The 21807-nt window shown below is 37.5% G+C and overlaps 1 protein-coding gene across 3 annotated transcripts in view; it reads right to left on the reverse strand.

Annotated features, from left to right (window-relative positions):
• Positions 1-19318, reverse strand: part of RPAP3 (RNA polymerase II associated protein 3) — a 37091-nt gene extending 17773 nt beyond the window's left edge. Inside the window, exons 1-9 of one of the 3 annotated variants that reach the window (XM_037061112.1) lie at positions 19220-19318; positions 15753-15911; positions 14668-14808; positions 10692-10814; positions 9750-9877; positions 6311-6432; positions 5524-5594; positions 3788-3913; positions 2271-2398 (exon numbers count right to left, since the gene is read on the reverse strand). In XM_037061112.1, the coding sequence (XP_036917007.1) occupies positions 2271-2398; positions 3788-3913; positions 5524-5594; positions 6311-6432; positions 9750-9877; positions 10692-10814; positions 14668-14808; positions 15753-15905 (992 nt within the window). In that variant the 5' untranslated portion in view covers positions 15906-15911; positions 19220-19318. Of the gene's footprint in view, positions 1-2270; positions 2399-3787; positions 3914-5523; positions 5595-6310; positions 6433-9749; positions 9878-10691; positions 10815-14667; positions 14809-15752; positions 15937-18928; positions 19179-19219 lie in introns of those variants that run through there. The other 2 variants (XM_037061114.1, XM_037061115.1) reach the window with 2 other exon arrangements.
• Between the last annotated feature and the right edge of the window lie 2489 nt (positions 19319-21807).

Consider the following 21807-nt stretch of genomic DNA (forward strand, 5'->3'; position numbering starts at 1 on the left):
TATTAAAGTGGAAATCATTTACAAGAGTAAATTTACTTTATATGTACTATGACACACACACACACTACCTTTCTCTCTCTCTCTCTCTCTCTCATTTTAACTCTAATGCTTAAGAATAAATACATTTTGAGACTTCTGGCCAAGACGGAGGCGTAGGTAGACACACTGTGCCTCCTCGAAAAACCAAAATAAGGATAACAACAATTCAAAAACAAAGTAACAACCAAAACTGAAAGAAAATTAAACTGTATGGAAGTCCGACAACCAAGGAGTTAAAATAGACACATTCATCCACACCAGTAGATGGGACACAGTTTGGAGGCCAAGCGAAGAGGAGTCTTGGCATAGGAAGCGGTGACACCAGGCACACAAGGCAGCCCCGGGCACACAAGAAGACACTGGGCAGACGTGGGCACCCAGGCAGCTGCTGGCAGACTCCGGGCATGGGGTGGCAACAGGCAGAGGCGATTGAGAAGCGGGGCACCTGAGAAGCGGGGCACCGTGCACAAAGTGGCTGGCTGACCAGGCAGCAGTCCCACATCCGCAGGCAGATAACTGGGGAGTGAGACAGATCGCGCAACCCAGGGTCCTAGCGCCTGGAAATAAAGCCTCAAAACACCAATTGAAAACACTCATGGGGATTGAGGCGCAGGGACAGACTCCCACCCTCACAGGAAAGTTTGTTGGAGAAACTCACAGGGTCCCAAAATGCACACAAGCCCATTCACATGGGAATCAGCATCAGAAAGGCCCAATTTGCTTGGGGGAAGCGGCGGAAGAAGCTGAAGTGCAACTGAGAGCGGAGCAAAATGCCATTTTTTAACCTCTCAGACCCCATCCCCACATACAGCATCACAACCCAGCAACTTGGGTTGCCCGCCCTGGTGAACACTAAGGCTCCGCCCCTCATACATAACAGGTGCAAACAGACCAAAACATTATGGCTCAAGCAGAAAAACAGCTCGAAGCCCCAGAGCCAATACTTCTAAGTGACCAAGAGATAGTCAACCTATCAGATGCACAGTTCAAAACACTGGTGATCAGGATGCTCACAGAACTGGTTGATTTTAGTCACAAATTAGATGAACAAATAAAGGCTAAACTAAGTGAAATGAAGGAAAATGCACAGGAAACCAATAGTGATGGGAAGGAAACTGAATCTCAAATCAATGGATTGGACCAGAAGGAAGAAAGAAACCACCAAACAGAAAAGGATGAAGAAACAAGAATTCAAAAAAATAAGGAGAGGCTTAGGAACCTCCAGGACATCTTGAAGCATTCCAACATCTGAATTATAGGGGTACCAGAAGGGGAAGAGGAACAGCAACAAATGGAAAACTTATTTGAACAAATAATAAAGGAGAACTCCCCCAATCTGGAAAAGGAAATAGACTTCCAGGAAGTTCAGGAAGCTCAGAGTCCCAAAGAAGTTGGACCCAAGGAGGAACACACCAAGGAACATCATAATTACATTAGCCAAGATGAAAATGAATGAGAAAATCCTAGAAGCAGCAAGAGATAAGGGGACAGTCACCTACAAAGGAGTTCCCGTAAGATTGTCAGCTGATTTCTCAAAAGAGACCTTACAGGCAAGAAGGGGCTGGAAAGAAGTATTCCAAGTCATGAAAGACAAGGACCTACATCCAAGATTGTTCTATCCAGCAAAGGTTTCATTTAGAATGGAAGGACAGATAAAGTGCTTCTCAGATAAGGTCAAGTTGAAGGAGTCCATCATCACCAAGCCCTTATTTTATGAAACGTTAAAGGGACTTATCTAAGAAAAAGAAGATAAAAAACATGAATAGTAAAATGAGAGCAAACTCACAATTACTAACAACCATACCTAAAATAAAAATAAAAACAAACTAAGGAAACAACTAGAACAGGAAAAGAACCACAGAAATGGAGATCACATGGAGGGGCAGCAATAGGGGAGTGGGAGGAGAAGACGGGGGGGGGGGGGAAGGTACAGAGAATAAGTAGCATAGATTGCAGGCAGAAAATAGACAGGAGAAGGACAAGAACAGTATGGGAAATGTAAAAGCTAAAGAACTTAAGACACATGTACATGAACTAAAGGGGGGGAATGTGAGAGGGAGAGGGTATGCAGGGGGAGGAGAATGAAGGGGGAAAATGGGACAACTGTAATAATATAATCAATAAAATAAATTTAAAATGAGTAGACACATTTTAATTTATTTATTTAATATGCCAATTTATGGTAAATTTCATTTTCATCCTGAAAAGCATTAAATGTAACCAATACTTACTTTTCAATCTTCAGATAGGCCATTGCTCTGTTAGCTGGAAGAAGGGCATTAGTGCCATCTGCTGCTATTCCTCGAGTATAGCATTCAATTGCTCTTTCATATTTCCCCTCTTTGAAAAATCCATTACCCTATCATTTTGGATACAAGTATGGAAAAGGATGAAAAATACACAAAAAATTAGTTAAACTCAAATCTTAAGAAACACTGCAAGAATACTCATCAATTCATTACATAAATAATTAAAGTATATTTAATTGCTGAAAATCTAGATCATGATATATGTTATAGAATCTGTTAGTTTGGGTTATTTTATGAAATGGTGGTATTCTCTCTTCAGTACTAAAAAGAAAAAATGTATACTACTCTATTACTTTCCAAAATTAACCATTATTTTACTATTACTCAAAGCTTTTATTTAAACAGATTTTTAATAAATACAGGCCCAGCCCTGGCTGGTGTAGCTCGGTGGATTGAGCACGGGCCTGTTAAACAAAGGGTCACTGGTTTGATTCCCAGTCAGGGAACATGCCTGGGTTGCAGGCCAGGTTCCCAGTAGGGGACAGATGAGAGGCAACCACACATTGATGTTTCTCTCCCACTCTTTCTCCTTCCCTTCCCCTCGCTCTAAAAATAAATAAATAAAATATTTTTAAAAATAAATAAATATAGGCCCAAACAGTGTACTCTTTAGTCATATAAGAAACTGTACAGCCCTGGCTGGCATAGCTCAGTGGATTGAGCGCAGGCCTGCGAACCACACGATCGCAGTTCGATTCCCAGTCAGGGCACATGCCTGGGTTGCAGGCCAGTTCCCAGCAGGGGATGCATGAGAGGCAACCATACATTGGTATTTCTCTCCCTCTCTCCTTCCCTTCCCCTCTAAAGATAAATAAATAAAATCTTAAAAAAAAAAAGAAACTGTACAAAAGAATTTTAACTCAGATAATTTTTGTGAAAGAACAGAATACCAGAACAGCACAACTCCGTCTTCAGTAACTTTTATATACTTAAACATAAAATTAAACTCTACTTAAGTATGTATACTAGATTTTATTGTAACATTTATTTATAATAGAAGTCAGGTAAATCACAATCAATAATCATTGCATAAGTATTTATTAGGAGTCCTCTGTGGGTCCTTGAAAGCTATAAATATATAAATCTCAACTGAGATTTCTATTGGCATTTTTCATCAGAAATAGTCCAGTGTGAACTAATAAAAAAAAGAATTATAAGAATGAATTATAATTTATTTCTGTTAAATGTATGACTACATGTAAATATATGTTAAAATGCTCACAAGTAATCTGTCCTCTAAAATTACATGTTTTCTTAAAGTATGTATTAAGTCATCAATTACTCAAATTTTGAATAGGCTCCAGAAGTTTTATTATACTTTTCAGTTCCTACTGAAAAAGAATTTTAATATAATATGAGAAAACAGAGAAACTTAATTAATAGATAGGAGACTAAGAGTAAACTCAACAAAACATATATATGTGGGAACTCTGGACTACCAGATCTTTCTCTGAAATGGCCTGCTGCTTATTCTGTTGCTCTGCAACTTGCTTCTTCTCTCCTTCAGTTGACATAATCACTGTGTCGGCTTCCTTTGGGTGTGAGTTTTCTCTGGAGGATAAAGCCTAGGAGACAGAGCAGCTAAACTGAAACAAGTAATGCAAGATGCATACATATTTGACTCTACAATACTAAACCACTCAAATATATTAGAATTTCAGCCACATTCCTAAAAATAATATTTTTACTAACTCAAAGTCTTTCTAATTTATTTTATTTAATTATTGTTCAAGTACAGTTTTCTGCCTTATACTCCCATCCCAGCCCACTCCTCCAGCCCTCCCTACCTCCCTCCGGTTTCCACCCCCCTTGTTTTTGTCCATGTGTCCTTTATACTTGTGTTCCTGTACAGCCTTCTCCATTCCCCCTGAAATTCCCTCCTCTCTCCCTTCTGGTCAGCTTGTTCTCTATTTCAGTGTCATTGGTTATATTTTTCTTGTTTGTTTGTTTAGGTTCCTGTTAAAGGTGAGATCATGTGGTATTTGTCTTTCACCGCCTGGCTTATTTCACTTAGCATAATGCTTTCCAGTTCCATCCATGCTGTTGCAAAGGGTGGGAGCTCCTTTCTACTTATTAAAAAGCAAAAGACTATAATCATTTTAATATGCATCTTATTGCAATTAAAATGAGTAGTATCTACTGAATGTAGGTATTCATTTATTTATTCAACAAGTATTTATTGAATTTCTACAAACAAGGTATTGTTCTAAGAACTATTTTTAAAACCAAAATATGTAATTAAGACTACATCACCAAATTTCTCAAATTTAATGTTCACAGCCATTATTTAATCTAGGACAAAATATAAAAATAGACAATACAGCTCACAATTTTAACCAAATTGATATATTTACCAACAGAATTTAATGTGCAATAAGTAATGGCAATATTTAAAAGCAGATTTTTCCCAATCATAGCCACTTTTTTCTCAGTTTCAACATACAGTAAAATAATTGAAATTGATTCAATGGCAAAGTGAAAGGAATGTAATTGTTCAGTATCATTTGACAACAATCTTTACATTTAAGTAGTAACTATTTTCTTACTGTTAAAAAAATAGTAAGATTTCTGCTAGATATAAATTACAAAGATGCAACTTATAAATTACAAAACCAAAGAAATATGCAAAAGTTAAGTACATAAATCAAAACACATGCCAAACAAACAAACAAACAAAAAAAAGAATCCGATAATGAGAAACTATTCTGTCACCTGGGAAAAAAGAAAGCAACACTAGTTCTAAAAACCTCAGACAACTTTCTAAAACGATGATTAATTAAGGTTCTTTAAATACCATTTTACTATCTCTTGTTTGCAAATTTGGTGAAACTCCATAGTATAAAGAATTAAAATTAGAAAAATGTCTATATTAAATAATCTATAGTACACCCTGGCTGGTGTGGCTTAGTAGATTGAGTGCCAGCCTGTGAACCAAAGGATCGTTGGTTCCACTTTCAGTCAGGGCACATGCCTGAGCTGCCAGCCAGGTCCCCAGTAGGGGGTGCAAGAGAGGCAACCACACACTGATGTTTCTCTCCCACTCTTTCTCCCTCCCTCCCCCTCTCTCTAAAAATAAATAAAATCTTAAAAATAATCTACAGTACAAAATCTATACTCAAATCCTTACTTCATCAAAAAAAGGTGGTAATGTAGTTAATTTAAATAACTGGTTTACCTGATTAATTTTCCTGAGTTCATTTGTTGCTTCAAAGTTATTTGGTTCCAGTTCTAATACTTTTTCATAATCTGAGTAAAATAGAAGATAAAGAATATTTGAAAGATATATATTTTAAAACAATAATCATTTGCTGCTATATGTGCTAACAGGCAACTGTCCCATAGCAAAATTGAAAAGAACTATGAAATACTAAACATTAGGCTACTGGGCTCTCCCCGTTCTCCCCCAAGACAGACAAAATCCTACTAGATCACCTTCTTTCACCAGCCCCAGGAAGGATACTTGCTATCCTAAGTCATCATAAAACCAAAGCGCAGCAGACTCTTTTAGATATCAGCTTTACTCAGACCATAGTTTATATTATACAAACCAATATTATGAGGTAATACAACACAAATGTGTGAAGAGCTTTGCATGCATTACCTCTAGCCTCACAATTGCCAACAAGATGTTTTCATCCCTATTTACAGATGACAAACTGAAAATCAGAAAAGGTATATAACCTTCCCCTGGTCACACAGCTACATGGGGGAATGAGAATCTGAACCAAAGTCTACTTAGTAGTATATGATGCATTCTTTCCCAAAATATCAAGATAACTTTTAAATTATAAAAACGAACTTTATACAAATACAGAAAGCTCTCTGAAAGTATTAACTGTGATTATCCAACATACTTTGTAGGACATCTTTTAAATTAAACATTAAAGAAGTTTTTAAGACACTAGGACAGTGTCTGAAAAACTGACACTAGAAAATATTAATGACCTGGAAAACATTAATACCTTTTTTGGCATCCTCTAATTTTTGCAAAGCAAATCGAGCAGCACCTCGTCTTGCATAAGCCTTTGTATAACTTCTATTTAAGGCAATTGCTAAATTACAATCAGACTCAGCAACAGCAAACCTGCAATTTAAAAAATTAAAGTTAGTAAAAATAATTTGTTAAACTTAAACTTCAAAATTTCTTTCTGAAATCCCTAAAAAGGCAATTAATTTTCCAAACAAAGGGATATTCCCCACCTCCTTTTACTCAATAAGCCTTTGAAAAGCAGTAATCTTTGATGGTAAAATGTTAAGTAGCAGCACCTTTAAAACAACAAGAATGTCCACTATTACTGTTTTTTCTCAGTATTGTACCATAGGTCCTAGTAATACTGTTCCATAAGAAAGAAAGAAAGACAGCTAAAGAGACTGGAAGGAACAAAACTGACATTCTCAGATGGTATGATGGTCTCTCTAGAACACTCAAAACAATCTAGAGACATTGTTACAAATAACAAGGTTTGGCAAGCTGGCTACTTTACTACAGATCAGCCAAAAAAAAAAATCTAACAAAAGATAGGCAAGTCCCACATGCAGAAAACTGCAAAACTGTCTTCAAAAATATTATAGAAGACTCAAGTGGAGATATTTCACATTAACCTATAAGGTACAAAAGCATAACAATATAATTCTCTCCAAACTAATCTATAAATCCAAAGCAACTGTAATCAAAATCCAAGCAGAATTTTTCAAGGAATTTGACAAGATGATTCTAAAATTTATATTGATAAACAAAAGTTCAAGAACACCCAAGACATTCCTGAAGAATGAGGTAGGGTAACATGCCCTACACCAAATACAAAACTTATAATGCTATAGTACTTAAAGATAGTGTGGAATGAATACAGCAATAGGCAACAGATCAATGTGAAAAACAGGGAAAGAGATGAAGAAGAGATCCACGCAAACTTGACGTGTGGCATGGTGGGACTGCAGACCCACAAGGAAAGCATGGACAGTCGAGAACTAGGGGTGGAGCAATCGGGATACTCATATATGAGTATCTTTCAAAAGGTATGAAACTGGAATTCTACCTTTAGCATATATAGAAAGTAAAACATACGTTATACGTAGCATATGTGAAAAGTAAAACATAAAAACTTTCAGAATATAGGACATTATTTTGAGCCCAGGAAAGGAAACTACTTTAACAAATTGTATTTTTAAAAGTGCTAATATTTTTTCTAAAAATCAATAAAATTATGAATTTCTGTTGATCAAGATTCCATAAAGAAAGGAAAGATAAGCTACAAATTAGGAGAAGATGATTATTATAAACAAACACTCAAGAACTAGTATCCAGAATAAAGAACTCTTAAAAATTAATAGTAAAACAACCTAACAGAAAACTGGCCAAAAGACAAAACAAGCATTTCACAGAAAATGTATGTAGTGAATAAACGTATAAGATGATCGGTCTCCTTAGAAACTGCGGAAACACAAATAAGACCACAATGAACTACCATTTTATAATCCCTTGACTGGAAACTATCAAGAAGCCCTATGATACCAGCACTGGTAAACATGCAGAATAGGAACTGGGGTGGTGAATACACAATATAAATATGTATTACAGAATGATATACATGAAGCCTATATAATTTTATTAATCAATGTTACCCCAACAGATTCAATTAAAAAAAATTTTAAAAACCAAGCCCTGGCTGGTGTAGCTCAGTGGATTGAGCACAGGCCTGTGAACCAGAGGATCGCGGTTCAATTCCCAGTCAGGGCACATGCCTGGGTTGCAGGCCAGTTCCCTGCAGGCCAACTCCCAGCAGGGGATGCACAAAAGGCAACCATACATTGATGTTTCTCTCCCTCTCTCCTTCCCCTCTAAAGATAAATAAATAAATAAAATCTTTTAAAAAAACCATATAGAACAAGTATTCTTACATACTACTAATAGGAAATGTAAATTTGTACAACTGCCTTTGTAACAGTTGGTTGTCACCATTTAAAGCTGAACATATGCATACCCTACACCCAGCGTACAAAAGTGTTCATGTGTTCATAGTATCACTGTTTATAAGTAAGGAAGGAAAGGAAGGAGAGGAAGAAAGAAAGAAATCAACAATCCAGCAGCAGGAGAATGGATACATAATGTATATTCTTAAAAAGAGACATATCTAACGGAAAAAAGAGAGATCCACAGCTACATGCAAAACATGACAAATCTGAGAAATTTAATATTCAGAGAAATTTAAGATTACATTCAGTATAATATACTTTTACTGTTCAAAAATAAGAAAAGTTATATAATACATCAGGTAGGAATACATATATAATAAACTTCTTAAACAAAAAAATAATATACAATTCAAAATAGTGGTTGACTGAGAGGAGAAACGGTCAGGATAGGTAAAGGCTTATCAAGGTGGCCTCAAAAATAGTAATGTCCTGGTTCTTAAAAGTATATAATGAGTTCATATGGAATTATTAAAAATTATTCAGCCCTGGCTGGTGTAGCTCAGTGAATTGAGCACGGGCCTGCAAACCAGACGATCACGGTTGATTCCCAGTCAGGGCACATGCCTGGGTTGCAGGCCAGTTCCCAGAAGGGGACGCACAAGAGGCAACCATATACTGATATTTCTCTCCCTCTTCTCCTTCCCTTCCCTTCCCCTCTAAAGATAAATAAATAAAATCTTTTAAAAAAATGAACTTCTTTAAAGAAATTAAAAATAAATAAAAATAAAATTATTCTTCATTTATATATACTGTAAATATCAAATATTATAAAATGTAAATACCCACCTAATTTGTCAGAATATTAATAGCATAAATTTCAAAGATCTAAAAATATGCTATTTAAAACAGTAAAAACTCAGACACAATATAATTCATACTTTCAAATGACAATTCAAACAGTAAAAATGTCTTCCTTGATGGTATGTCTTTTTAAAAATTCTTATGATAGGTCGGTTCTCTGCTTATAATAAGACCATGACACATTTATGTTTTCATCACTAAGAATGTATTTAAATAGTCAGTATGACTGAAAGATAAATGCTGGAACATATTTTATATTTACCATAATTAAAGTTCTCTAGGTTAAATAATAGATAAAAAAATTTTCAAAATAATAAAAGAAATTGATTTCTAAGAATGTTTACCCAGCCAAATTCCTTTTTCTTTTGTGAATTGGGTAAAGAAGATCATTATTTGATTTTTGGAGGAGGAACACACCAGTAAAATGAGTTATGGGGGCATTGTTTGAACACCTATTTTAAAATGGCTTAAATAAAGTAGCTCAATAATAGGAAGCGAGCTATAAGAATTTACAGCTGAAAAGAAATGTACTTTTTCAATTTCCCCACACATTTTATCATGAAAAATTATTAAAATGCCAGTCTCCATATATACATAAAATAGGCACAGACTACGGAAATTCCTTACTTTTTCATTCTAAAGTGTGCTGATGCTCTGTTTGTTGGCAACACGGGGTTATAAGGATCAGCATCCATGCCTTTGGTGTAGCACTCAATTGCTTCATCATATTTTCCTTGTTTGAAGTACTTATTGCCCTGAAAAAGCATACAAGTCAGATATTACTAACATGGAATTACAGAGCCAATTTTTTTAAATATTATCCATTCCTTTATAACTAATTAGCTCTGCGATCAAGGCTAACAGGAAGAAAAGAGGACGAAGCAAATGGCCTTTTTAAAAGTATTGAAATTCACAATATAGTCATAGTGTGGGCATAATTCGAGAGCCCTGGCAGAAAAGTGAGTAAAATATTTAGCATTATATACTTTTTATTGACAATAATAACACAAAGAAATGTAACCATAAAAAGGTATCGAGATGAAGTTTAATGTGAAGAGTGTCACATTTTTGAAAAACAATATATCTAGTTTTATAATCATGAGGCACTCCTTGGGGAGATGGACATTCCAAAAAGTACCACAGATGGACTGAGATGTGGAGGAGCTATAATATTCATGTCAAGAGTCCCGTGCTGATTTTAGGTTTCTCCAGTCTACTTACTAAACCTTGGAACAACCCTCTGTACAGTCCAAGCACTTTACATGAAAGAATCATTTAATATTCACAATAACCCACTGAGGTTTATTAATAATATTAACCCTATTTTACAGTTGAGAAAACCTAGTACACACATTTTAAAGACCTTGTGACAGGATATGAACCCAGGTAACCTAGTTTTGAAACATACACTCCTAACCACTAAGCATACTGCCTCCCGAGAGGGATACAGCCAGTAAACAATTAAAGGGTGAACATCCCTAAACTATGCTAAAGAAATCTTGGGATCCACATGATTTTCTATATTTACTGCTTATCTGAAGGAACTTAAAGCCAACCATTAAAGAGTACCTTTTCTTTTAGAGCAAGGGCCTTTTGTGAATCTACATGAATTCCATCTTCTTCTGACTCTGATTCTTGAGACAGAGAATCATGGGTAGTCTCTTCTTTGTCAAGTTCATCAAGAATACTTTCCTGAAATCATAAGTAGAACAGTGCTCATAAGTACATGAACATTAAAAAAAAGACCTTCAAAACAAGAGCACTCAACAGAACTTAAATTGTTATGCTCTAAAGACTGAAAGGCCTACAAAAGCAACCAAAATAATCTCTCACTGTTAAGTTACATACAGAGAAAAAGGTATCTTGTTTAGAAAACCAAGATCCAACCCACTTAAAGAATCTGACTTTGAATTCATAAAGTAATCTAAATCAAAAGAGTCTACAAACCACCCCTAAATCACAAACTATTAGCAGTGAGGTATTATGGTTTAATGTAAGCAAAGTTTGTAAGCAACCCCAAAGTAATGTAACAGCAACCAATAACAAAGTAACGGTTTTTTCTAAAAACCTTTTCTGTTTCTTATTTTTAAAACAATAACTGCTTATAAAGCACCATTAACTCCTGATTCTCACAACCTATGAAGTAGGTATAATTACCCATGGCTTTCAATTGAAGACACTGAAACTGAAATATACTGTCTTGCATTACACTCCAAACTGTAGCTGCTCTACCAAAGAAAATACGTAATATGCTAGTCCAGCAATTCCCAATCTCTTTTGATTCATACATTCCTTTCAAGGTAATAAATTATTTCAGGAACTCCAACAGATTTTTTAAAATCTTATCTTTATCATATATGATAAATAATTATCTGTAAGAGATTTTTAAACCAGTAAGCATTAAAAAGTTTGTTGAAGCTCATTTAAACAAAAATTTTAATCATTATATAAATGAAATCCTTTTTGCATTTAACAAATCTCATACTATTTAAAATAATTTATTTTAGAAAAAATTGTTAATAAATTAAAAACAAAATATAATCTATGTTTAGTTTCATTGAATGAATGTTAAAAAATGGACTGAAATTCAGCTATGTGTTTTAGCATGAAAATTCTAGAAATATCACCAGCTTACCAACACTAAAGTCAAGACTGCCCAACCCCGCTACGCTGACATGTGTAGAAAAATCAATGACAGCAGAGTGCATTAGAGCAGCAGCTAAGACCTGAACCAGAATGGAACGGTAAGCAAACCCCTCTATCCTGTATAGATACACCAGACGACAAGGTCAAGCAATGCAGCACAACCACTATGCACTGGCCACAGAATGAGTAAATGACTGTATAGAAAACACCTCTCATTAAATTAAAAAAAAACACAAAACACCTCTCTAAAAGATCATCTGAGATGGTGCTTTTCAAGAAAAAGCATTATAAGATACTGACTTAAACAAAGAAAAAGTCTTTATAAGGGGTAAAGTTACAAAAAATGAAAGCAAACTATGTAATACTAAGCAGAGAATAACTCACATGTTCAGAAAGTATCATGTCCAACATCAATAAACTCAAGACCCAAAATCCTATTTCTCTTACATCAAGACAATACTGAATTTACAGTATTTACAGATGGCAAGTTACTTAAATAATAGTGCCAGCTCTCCTGAGTCAACTAGCCTTGCTTGATTTCATTAAGAAAAATTCAACTAATTTGGAAAACCATTTGGCAGTATTCTCTAAAGCTAAATGTACATATAAACTATAACCCAGCAAATTTTACCACAGATGCTTCTATCTACCAAATGTCATGTACAAAAATGTTCACAGCAAGTTTACCATAAAAGATCAAAACTGGAAACCCATGTGTATGCCAACAGAATGGATACAGTAATTGTGATATAGTCACAGTGAAACTGTGATCAGCAACTAAAAAAAAAAACAATTACAACCCTGGCTGGTGTAAGTCAGTGGATTGAGCGCAGGCCTGCTTGGTTCCTAGTCAGGGCACACGCTTGGGTTGCAAGCCATGTCCCAGTAGGAGGTGTGCAAGAGGCAACCACACATTGATGTTTCACTCCCCACCTTTCTCTAAAAATAAATAAATCTTTAAAAACAAAACTACTGACAATACAAATTAATCTCAAATGATGGTAGCAAAAGAAGCCAAACGCAAAAGAATGTACACTGTATTATTCATTTTCATGAAGTTCCAAAACTGGCAAAACCGACTTATAGTGTTAAAAGATCACAACAGTGGCTACCCGTGGAGATAATCAACTGAAAAGAGAGGCTGGTGGGATGCTGGAAATGCTCTGTATCCTGATCCGGAGAGTGGTTTCTCAGATGAATACACAAGTAAAAATCGAGGCGGCTATACACTTAAGATTTTCTAGACTTCATGTGTAGCTCAATAAAATCATTAAACAGAAAAGTACAAAGAATAATAAACATAAAAATGAGAATAGTGGTTACATTTGGTGGTAGAAAAGAGAAAAGAACATGGGATAGGAAATGAGCAAACTGGCAGCTTCAACAAGACTGGAAAATTCTCTTTAAATTAGATGATGGGTTCACACACAGGAGTGGGCAAAAGTAGGTTTACACTTGTAATTAAAAATAAATAATACTATAAGTAATAAGTAATAGTACAAGATTAGACTGTTTTGAATATTCACAACTGTAAATCTACTTTTGCCCACCCCTGTACACTGGACTTCTTGCTAAGTTGGGCTATTCTCAGTCTGGTAACTGAGACAGCACTTGTTTTTGTCGAGTGTTAATGTAGGTGCCTACATGATTGCTACAGTGTGTACATTCTCAAGAACTTCTTTCTGGTTTTAGACATGTAGGTGGGCACCAAATTAATGTGCAGTAATTTTTAAGCCAGCACTAGCTGACTCTTTACCAATAGCAGTCTGACTAGTTTCTCTTCTGCCTTTCAATTTCTTGCCCAGCACCAGGTTTGTTTCTTTACAGGGTCGGGCAAAAGTAGGTTTGCTGTTGTGAGTATGCAAAACAAAGTTTATTCTTATATTATTACTTATTTATTGTATGGTTTTCCATATGAACAACTGTAAACCTACTTTTGCCAACCCCTGTATTCATTTTATTGTTATGGTTCAGAACATGTATCTCCACGTGCTCTTTTGTATGAATCAAATATTACATAAACACGTTTTAAAAGACTAAAAGGGAAGGTACACTCCAAATCAACCTAACTAAATCAACCCTTAAGATGGGTCAAATTCAAGTCCCCTTTCACAGGTTCCCTGACTTGACAGTGGCTGCTTGGAGCCCTGGGTAGGGAGTTCCAATGCAGAACACTGGTTCTCCGGTTATACTGTGCATGACGGTAGGAGATGGAAGGCACGCACTACACTTTGCTAAACCTTGTCCTGAGGGTGAAGCCCACCTTCCTGGGACCAAGGCAGACCTGCTTTTACTGTCATAAGCCCCAGCCCTAAGACTAGACACAAAGGCATTCTCTTTCAGCTAGCATTCAACAGGTCCTTCAGTCTGTAAAAAAAAAAAAAAATACTGGCAGGGTTGTTCTTTTCTAAGTATTACTACCCCAGAATTCAGGGATTAGAGATGGTGGGGATGAGGGAAGTAGGTACAACAATAAATGCATAACACAAGGGAGATCTTTGCAAATCTACACATGGGATAAAATGGCACACAACCACATACACATTGCACCAATGTCTGTTTCCTGGTTTTGATACTATGCTATAGTTAAGATGTAACCACTGGGGAAAACTGAGTGAAGAATACACGGGACCTCTATGTGCTATTTTTGAAAAAGAAAAGTAGGGAAAAAGAAAAGAATCCTGGCTATTTTAGCCACTGTTCACTGAAAGATAACTACAGAAGAAAAACTAATCTGGTTAAATAAGAGCTATGTAATTAAATTTTTACTACATATAAAATGTTTATAAGAGAAAAAAGTAGTTGTAAGAACTTGATATTATTTTTTACTTGATCCATGACTCTAATGCCAAGAAAATTTTACTCAAATACTAAAAAGCACAGAACTAGATTAACTTACCACATCAAGTTTTGCCCACGCCTCATAATCATAAGACTTTATCCTGTTTTTTGTGTTTTCATCATTGGTTTTTTTAGATGACTCTTTAGCTTTACCTTTCTTCTTTTTCCTAAAATTCTTATTTCGAATAGGAGGTAAATTCTGGGGGAAAAAAATACATTTTGAGCACTACTCTATTACTTTTTGTGTAACTAACAAAGTTTAAAATCCTCACTAAATTACATGTAAGAAGTATTTTAAAATTTAATTTCCAAGTGCTTAAAACTACCAATTTACTACCTTCACTTATAATGATAATTTATGCTTGAAAAGTTTAATTCATCCTTGGACAAATGTTGAGCATTATTTAGTCACAAGAAAAGTTATTACCCAGAAATTTTAATTATATACTTATTTTGCAATCCTAAATTCAAACTTCAAAAACTAACTGATCTTCAGCCTTAGCACAATGAATTAGCAATAGTATAATGGCAAACTAAACTGCCTCTGCAGCATTACTATAGCATGAAAAACGCAGTCTTTAGAAAACCTTTTGATTGAACTTAGGTACTATCTACGTTGCTATGGCAATAATGTGTATTAATGCCATTGAGTATATACTTACACATGATATATGATATATATGTACACATCTACATATTTTATGATGCTATTCACTTAACAATTATCATATAGTCTTCCTTTCAGTAACTATTCACTAAACTGTAAAGTTGTGTTACTATAGTTAATACAATTACTGCAAACACTTTCAAAAGAATTTTCCAAAATGTTAGCAGGAAGCAAATCACTTCAATTTCAGTATTTTCACAAACCATTTTAAAAGGTGCTTTTATTTTAAAATAAGTAGTTCTTGCTGGATTCTGAAATAAGAACTTAATCAGGAAATTTACACCCTGGCTGGTGTGGCTCAGTGGACTGAGCATCAGCCTACAATAGAAAGGTCACGGATTTGATTTCTAGTCAGGGTTGCTAAAAGCAACCAGTCAATGTTTCTCTCCTTCTCTTTCTCCCTCCTTCCCCCCTCTCTAAAAGTAAATAAGTAAAATCTTTAAAAAAATCTTTGGCCATTAAAAAATGAAATTTACCTCTTCAGGGACACCATTCTGTCTTCTTAGTTCCATATCCTTTTGTTTAATATCTTCTTCCCAGTTTTCTAAATCCCTCATAAAGTCTTGCAATTCTTCTGCATTTTGTTTCACTTGTAGTTGTAATTCAATTGCTTTATTAGTTGACGTCATTATGGCCTGCAGGGTTTTAACCAACCAACCTCTAATAAGAAATTGAATTATATTAAATAAAAAAATTGAAAAAAAAAAGAAATTGAATTATTTACTTGGTTTATTTTTTTGAAACCTAGCTAATCAATTATTTTTTACCTCTCATAAATGACCAAGATATATGGATGGAAGAGATGCTGAAGACAGAAAACATCAGTACATTATTTTTAAAAATGGGTCAATGTTGCAGTTCGATTCCCAATCAGGGCGCACATCTGCCAGTACCCAGCAGGGGACTCATGAGAGGCAACCATAGATTGATTATTTCTCTCCCTCTCTCCTTCCCTTTCCCTCTAAAGGTAAATAAATAAATAAAATCTTTTTTTAAAGGTTTAAAAATGGGTCAATGTTTGCTGAATTAAAAAAAAACAAAACAAGTTTAGGCCTCTCCACAATGCAATATGAATGAAAGACAGCGGGGGAGAATTAATGAAACTGGCCAAGTAGTCCATAGTGGCAAATTGGCTGCTCATCCCTGGAGTTCATAAATTTATCCTAATTAACTCCTTTTTCTTTCAACATTTATTGAATTTCTGTTACATCATAGGTCCTGTATCAAGATTTAGGAATGCAAAAACAAGTAAGACATAGTCCCTTTATCTAGTAGAGAAGAAAATGAAACAATCAAATACTGAGTAACAGTACTATGCTAGCCAGGGTTTCTCAGCCTTGAGACTACTGGCATTGTGGGCTGAATCATTCTTTACTGGAGGACTGTCCTGTGTACTGTTGGATGGTTGGCAACATCCCTGGCCTTACCGACTAGGTGCCGGTATTAGCACCCCTCCTTCAGACTCTGACAACCAAAAATGCCTCCAGACATTGTCCAATGTCCCCTGGGAGGCATAATAAACCCTGGGAGAACCACTGTGCTTAGAGATACATAGCAATGCTATGAGACTGACCACAAAGGACAGGCATAAATCAGAGGGTAGAGTGGTAGGTCAAGAAAAGAACACCCAAAGGAGCTGTAACTTCAAAAGGGGCCAGCCAAGTGATTTACATGGAGGAGAAGGCAGGCAAAGTGAGGGACTAGGAGGGACTCTTCCACGGAAGAGAAGGCTAACAAGGTGAAAATAAACCAGATCTTGAAATGCCAGAAAGCTATGTGAAAGTACTGAGGTGGTAAAATAAAAGGGACATGACTGACTAGATTGAGGAACTGTGGTGCACAGACTTGCTGTCTCAGATTTTCTTGTTTGGGAGCCTGGTTAGGTCAGTGGTGACATTCTGAGTCAGGAATCACAACTGTAAAAGGATAAGAGGTTTCGGGATTGGAGGACAAATGAAAAGACAGATATTTTAGCTTGGGATATGTTTTATTTGAGTGTTTATGGGACATCAGGAGGACACATCTTAGTAGGTAGTTACAGAGGACTAGAGTCATAAATCTGGGTGTCACCAGCATAAAGGTGGAAGCTATAACCATGGGATGCGGGGACATGCTAAAATAGTACGACTACTGGGGTGCAGTACGACTACAGGCGGTTCTGGAGAACACTAATATCTAGGAAACAAACAGAGAAAAGAGATGTGGATATAGGAAAAACAAGGCAGTAGCATCCAGGGAGCTGGGAGGAAAATTCGGAGTCACAAAAGAGCATCTTCAAGAGTTCAACAAGGTGGGATACGTTAGCAGTACCGAATACTACAGAGGCTGTATGGGGAAAAGAACATTTTAGAGATTAAAACATGGTCTTTACACTTAGTTATACAGAGATTATTGAATTTTAATGGGGTCTTCAAAAAAATGGAAACAAAATGAGCTAAGTAAATGAGATTAATATATGAAGATTAAGGTCATTTTGTGTTTGATAAATGTAACATTGCTCACGCCCCACATAAGCATGTTTGGGTGGACAACAGACCACACATCCAACTGGGCTCCCATAAGATAATAATGGAGCTGAAAACTTTCTATCACTAGTGACATCATAGCCATTGTAACACATGCCTTACTCAAGAGTGCGGGGATGCTGGTGTAAACAAACCAACCACATTGACCATCATATAAAAGTAGAGCACATACAATTATACAGTGCATAGTACTTCATAATAATAATAAAAGACTATGCTACTAGTTTACGTATTTACTACACTATACTTATTCTTTCTACTTATCAAAAAAAAAAAGGCTGCTGTAGACAGGATGCCGTGTTACACCAGCAGCCTCACACATCATCTGGGGTATTCACCCCACCCTTTTCTCTCCTGCTTCACGTAACCAAAGCTCTTCTGTACAGCACTGCACTGCACGGGCCCGCAGCCCAGGGCCAGTAAGCTATTCCACGCAGCCAAGGCGTGTCCTAGGCGGTACCCAGTTTGGGCGAGTGCGCTCTGACTTCCGTACCACTACAAATCGCCTATCCCCGCATTTCTCAGAGCTATTTCCAGAAGTACCTTCGTCTCCATAGCTCAGTGTGTATAACTGCTGCAGGGGTCTGGGGTGAAACACGGTAAAAGAAGATACAAGAAAAAGGGTAAGTGATGGGGCAAGGTCACCAAAGGGTGAGAGGGGGTTCCAAGCTTAAAGGATGGGAGATAAGTGATTAGAAAAGAGATTCATTCAAGGGGAGGAAGAGATGATTGCAAACGCACACAGGTCTTCTGACGCCCAGCCTAGACTCAGAAACTCAAGTAAAAGTAAGCTCCTTTTGGGCAGTGTCCATGTTTGATCACCCAGGAACAAATCCTTTAAAAACTAGTGCAATGCTTTGCTGCGGACTGAAAAATACGAATCCAAGTGCAGCAAGCCACTGAGAGTATGTAGGGGGTCAAAACCTTTCCCATTCCCCCATCACCTCTGCTAGGCCCGTAGGCCCAAGGACGCTCACGGAACGTGCGGCGGGGCTGACTGAGGTCCAGTCCAGCAACCGGAAACGTCCAGCGCTTTCGGGTACCCTCACTCTCGCCCCCAAGGTCCAGGCGGCACGCGTGGCACGCGCACGCCCGAAGGGGGCGGGCCCCACCGCGGTCTCCCCTACCGGGTGAACCTGAGGTCCCGACCACCGCAAACAGCCCGACGCCCGGAGCAGCCGGGGTGCGCGACCCTCAGCAAAGGAGACCGTCCAGTCCCGGGGCGCGCGGGGCGAAACCTGACCGGAACGCGCTCCCGGGACGCCGCTACCCAGGACACCACCGCGGCAACCAACGCCGCGCTCGGGTCGCCCGCCGCCCTCGGCCGCACCGCTTCACCCAGGACCCACGGCCGCGCCCCCTTCGCCGGTCAGGCGACCCCAAAAGCTTCCTCGGCGCTAACGGAAAAGCCGGCTTACCTCACCACGCCGTTACGGCCCACACCTCCAGCCGGGCCAGCCCTCTGCGACTCGGGCAAGACCCCGCCTTCCTGCGCTTTCCCACAAGTCCCCGCGTGCCGCACCCCGCCCCCCGGAGCGTGCGCAGAAGGTCAGGTACGGCGCTTCTTCTCTCGCTGGAGCTAGGTTGGGGAATTGACAGGTGTCTTAAAGCGCAGTCTGGCCGAACTTCTTGGGAGGTGATAACCCAAAACCTGCGGAGTGGTCCTGACTTGTTCCCAAAATAGTAACACTGTAAGCATTTCCTTGGACTTGCCTCAAACGATTTAATTCCTGATATTTGCCTTGCTAGTGTCTAACGATGTGTCACGATCTTTCCGAGTATGATAAATTTGTGAGAAAGTTACTGTTTCCCTGCTGTGAATAGACTATGTAAACTTGTAACTCTGGCAATGTTACAGGGATTTCTTTCCCTTGAAGTGCTTATATTTGGTAAATCAGTTCTTCAGTGACTCCCGCCCCCCCACACCTTTGCAAGTAAACTCTTTCCTTTTCTGTGTCTAACTTTGAATCTTTCTAGAACGCGTGTGAGTATTAAGGTCTGCCTTTAGATGTGGTCCGGCTTACAAAGCAGAAAGAATATGAAGCTTGTAACATTTCTTGCTTCTGCTTCCAATATGAGTGAGGTTTCTTCATTTTCATGACAACTCTAACAAAATTGTAAAACAAAAATAATTCCACGGAAACAAATAGAAACGAGCAAAAAAGCTTTCCATTTGAAACACCTGTGATCTAAAACATTAGCCTAAAAATCCAGATCAGTAGCTCTCAAGCTTGACTGAACTTTGGAATTACCTAGGGAGCATGGAAAAAAATTGATTTCTAGGTCCCATACCCGGAGATTCTAATTTAATTAGTGTAACGGGGCTCATGATTTTTAAAAGCACAGGATATGGCTGTGCAGTTGATACGAGGAACCACTAGTCCAAGTAATGGTCAATGGAAAACCACCCTGGAGCCCTCCTTTACAAGGTCGTATTATTAGTACATCTTTCTCACTGTATAATTATTTGATATTTTTGTATTTTAAAGTCATAGTAGTCAAATCATTAAATATTATTTAAGTACTTACTAATGAAATGATTCCTTAGATTTTTGTCTTAAGGGGATAGATAACTGACTTGAAGAGTTTATGGTGTTTTAAAATTAATCTAATAAAAAATTTTAGTAGATATTGGTTTATAGATGTTCTTAAGAAAAGCAAATGTTTTTTATTAATTCTGGCAGAGTCAATTGAGATGGAAGAGCAAAGAGCCAGCTAGCTGCTCTAGTAAAATTTCATAGACCCTTGGGTGAATTCTTTTCTCTCTCAATTTACAACAGTCAGACAGTTGATTAGTGAGTACAGAACCAAAGTGGGAGGAGTTAGTCCAAAGATCTTGATGTCCATCAACACCCAATTCTGAGGTCCCTATTGTCATACAAAAAAAAAAAACTATGGCTATATTGGGAGCCCCCTTCTCTCTAACGGAACTTGAGAGTTTTTAGCTCTTCGCAGTCATGTGCTCATCTGAAAACTAAGAATTCAGTAAGTAAGAAGAGGACAGCAGATATTGAGGGGCAACCAGTAACCTCTATCCCAGGCCTTAATAAGTATGCCCTGAAAGAAGAATGAATGAATCAATCAGTCAATCAGTCAATACTCCTAGAAATCCAGACTCAATAACCTGAAGAAAAGGCTTGAATTTTGTAGTCCTGATTCTGTGACTTACTGAGAATGTAATCTGTAAAGTGAGGCTTAATATAAACCTTGGTTGTTTAGACGTAATTAAAATGGTGAAGATAAAAATAGCTGCTAGAGTGAGAAAATGTGTGTGAAAGGCCTATTTAGCACAGCTTGGGACATGGTAAGAGCTTTAACAAATGTTCCTGCCCCTCCCGCTGATAATACCTCCTCAGGTTAGGTTCTGGCTAATTATTTTCCTGACAGCAGGCTTTATTAAGAAGGACAGAGTAGTCTGGAGTATTTTGAAATGGTTTCTTTCTCCTGCCTGTGTCAGAAACCCCAGCACTGGTTCGTGCTCCAGATCTCTTCCCCAGTAAGCCTTATATTCTCTTGTCTTTCCAGTCTTGAGGGCAGTGTTTTGCCTGTGTCCTCCCTTCTTTTACAGATCCAAGAAAGGTTGTTGGTTTTTCAGTCTATTCAGTTGTCTATTTGTTTTTAGAACAGAGTGTCAACTTCCCCTATGTGGGGAACCAGAAGCCGTAAATACACTCCTTCCATTCTTCACATTACAAGTACACTAGGAAGAATTCTCTGCCCATCTTGGTAAGAGAGAATTGGTGAGTCTTCAGGGACTTCACTGAGATACTACATGATCCGAGCCATCCTGATGAAACACTAAAACCAGATGCATCATTCCCAACCCTGCTCCGGGGAAAAGGCAGGGAGGCAGACCTTTATCATTGTAAGGCCAATTACAAAGATGATAGGAGAACTCGAGAGTTAAAGTCTTTAGCTTTAGTTATAGTTGATAGGCTTATGTGATTACTGCTTGTGGAAAACTATTGTTCCAGGAACTGGAATACATGACCTTTGTGACTCCCGG

Source organism: Sturnira hondurensis, unplaced genomic scaffold, assembly GCF_014824575.4.
Source record: "Sturnira hondurensis isolate 20B ecotype Veracruz unplaced genomic scaffold, ASM1482457v3 Scaffold0013190, whole genome shotgun sequence".
Taxonomy (NCBI): domain Eukaryota; kingdom Metazoa; phylum Chordata; class Mammalia; order Chiroptera; family Phyllostomidae; genus Sturnira; species Sturnira hondurensis.